The sequence below is a fragment of the Penaeus vannamei genome, chromosome 27, assembly GCF_042767895.1.
Source record: "Penaeus vannamei isolate JL-2024 chromosome 27, ASM4276789v1, whole genome shotgun sequence".
Classification (NCBI taxonomy): domain Eukaryota; kingdom Metazoa; phylum Arthropoda; class Malacostraca; order Decapoda; family Penaeidae; genus Penaeus; species Penaeus vannamei.
Window position 1 is genome coordinate 17,250,188 of NC_091575.1, and position 2,500 is coordinate 17,252,687.

General features: G+C 52.6%; 1 protein-coding gene across 7 annotated transcripts in view; it reads left to right on the top strand.

Annotated features, from left to right (window-relative positions):
- Window positions 1–2,500, top strand: part of LOC113810249 (discoidin domain-containing receptor 2) — a 751,580-nt gene that overhangs the window by 674,646 nt on the left and 74,434 nt on the right. For all 7 annotated transcript variants that reach the window (XM_070140935.1, XM_070140937.1, XM_070140938.1 and 4 more), the window contains exon 5: window positions 1,128–1,275. In XM_070140935.1, coding sequence (XP_069997036.1) covers window positions 1,128–1,275 — 148 coding nt within the window. The remainder of the gene's footprint in view (window positions 1–1,127; window positions 1,276–2,500) is intronic.

Genomic DNA, 2,500 nt, shown 5'->3' on the forward strand with positions numbered 1-2,500 from the left:
AGGGTGAGCGGTGTGAGGCTAAGGCGAGGCGAGAGGGATGCAAGGGAGAGTAGGCTGGTAAGGGGTGATGAAGAGAGGATAAGTGGTGTGAAGGTGAATTAATTACGAGAGAAAATGTGTGTACATATAGCGTACGTAAATGCTAGATCTTAGATGTTGTAAGTAGGCGACTCATGCGTCTCTCGGGAATGCTGAGTCTTCCAGGCAATCATGATCGAATATCTATGGGACAATACGAAGAAAACATGAAGAAATGAACAATGAAGGGCACGCGTGGCTTATAACAGAGAGATTTCAGAACAGTTTGCCCCATGGATCTTCCCTGGAACGAATAGGTTACGTTGTTTATCAGTCCATATAAACTAACATCGAGAGAGAGAGGTATGCAGGGAGCCGAATATCCCTTTTTTCATGAACGTCTGATATAGCCCGACCTGAGTGTAGTGGCGTGTGCAGGAACGGATATTGGGAGAATATAGCAGGAGGAAGGGAGTAAAAATAATTAAAAATGGGAAAATGGAGGACGGAGAGAGAGGGGGAGGGGGAGAGAGAGAGCGAGAGACATTGACACAACGAAACAGAGACAGCGACAACGACGACGACAGGTAGAGATAGAGGCAACGAGACAAAGAGACAGAGAGAGACGGAGACGAAGACAAAGACAAAGACTGAAAGAGAGAGAGAGAGAGCGAGAGAGACAGAGAGAGAGAGAGGAGGGGAGGGGGAAGGGGCACTGCCAACGGTCAGTTACGGATGGGTTCCATGAAAAAATATACATATTTATAGATACGTTTTTCAAGACTGTCTTTGACATGCTTTAATTGTTGTACGAATTTTATATTCTTGTTTCTGTTAGAAAAACGGAGAAATTGCATGCTCACAGTCAGGCGGCTGCAAATACTTCTGAATATTGTACTGAAGGGTATACAGTAAATAGTTTCCATTTTATTCCTTTTCCCAAAATCGTATTATTTCTCCTTTCCTGTATTATTCATTCATTCTCTTCTTTCACGCGCCATCCATTCCCTTCTGTCTCGCACCATCCATTCCCTTCTGTCTCGCATCATCCGTTCACGCATTTCTTCTTCCGCTCGTATCCTCACCGCATTTTCCTCTTCCTCCCCCAGATCCTGCAGGCCAACAAGAACCAGTACATGCCGGTGAAGAACGAGCTCGTGCCGCCCATCATCGCCTCCAAGATCCGCTTCGTGCCCTTCTCGCCCCATCCGCGGACCGTCTGCATGCGCGTCGAGCTCCACGGCTGTCCTTACGAGGGTGAGTGGTCCTGTGTGGTAGGGGAGGGGAGGGAGGGTGTGTGGGAGGGTAAGAGGGGAGGGGAGGGCGGGAGGCGTGGGAGGGAAAGAGGAAGGAGGGAGGCATGGGAGGGGTTTAAAGGGAAGCAGGGGCGAGGGAGAGGAAATGGGACGGGTCAAAGGGAAGGGGGGAGCGAGGGAGAGGGGATGGGAGGGGTTAAAGGGAAGGAGGAGGCAAGGGGGAGGGGTTTAAAAGAGAAGGAGGGAGGGGGCAAGGGAGAGGGGATGGGGAGGGTTAAAGGGAAGGAGGAGACAAGGAGGAGGGGATGGGAGGGGTTTAAAGGGAAGGAGGGAGGGGGGCAAGGGAGAGGGGATGGGAAGGGTTAAAGGGAAGGAGGAGACAAGGGGGAGGGGAAGGGGAGGGGTTTAAAGGAAAGGAGGGGGCACGGGGGAGGGGATGGGAGGAGGGCAAGGGAGAGGGGATGGGAAGGGTTAAAGGGAAGGAGGAGACAAGGGGGAGGGGATGGGAGGGGTTTAAAGGGAAGGAGGGGGCACGGGATAGGGGATGGGAGGAGTTAAAGCGATCGGCAGGTATAGCGTGGGAAGGGTCATAGGGAGTGGGGGAGGGGGCGTGAAGAGGGATGAAATGGGGATTCGAGAAGGGCAAGGAAAGGGTGAAAGGGGAGGGGCATGACGTGGTGATTTAGGCGTCCTCTTGTGGCTGCACAGCTTGGGATAAAGTCGAGGCGTTGAAGCGGACGAGAAAGCAAGGGTATGGGCTTCTGCACGAAGGGAGGTTATGGTGCCGGGATTGAAGCGCCTGCTCCTGTCGCTCTCTCGCTCTCTCTTTCTTTCTTTCTCTTCCTCCCTCCTCTCGCTCTCTCTCTTCCGCCCTCCTCTTTCGCTCTCGCTCTCTCTCTCTCTCTCTCTCTCTCTCTCTCTCTCTCTCTCTCTTCTCTCTCTCTCTCTCTCTCTCTCTCTCTCTCTCTCTCTCTCTCTCTCTCTCTCTCTTTCTCTCTCTTTCCTTTCTCTTTCCTTTCTCTACTCTCTTTTTCTCTCTCTCTCCTTTCTCCTCTCTCTCTATCTCTCTCTCTCTCTCTCTCTCTCTCTCTCTCTCTCTCTCTCTCTCTCTCTCTCTCTCTCTCTCTCTCTCTCTCCCTCCTCCCCTCCCTCCCTCCCTCCCTCCTCCCCTCCCTCCCTCCCTCCCTCCCTCCCTCCCTCCCTCCTCCCTCTCTCTCTCTCTCTCT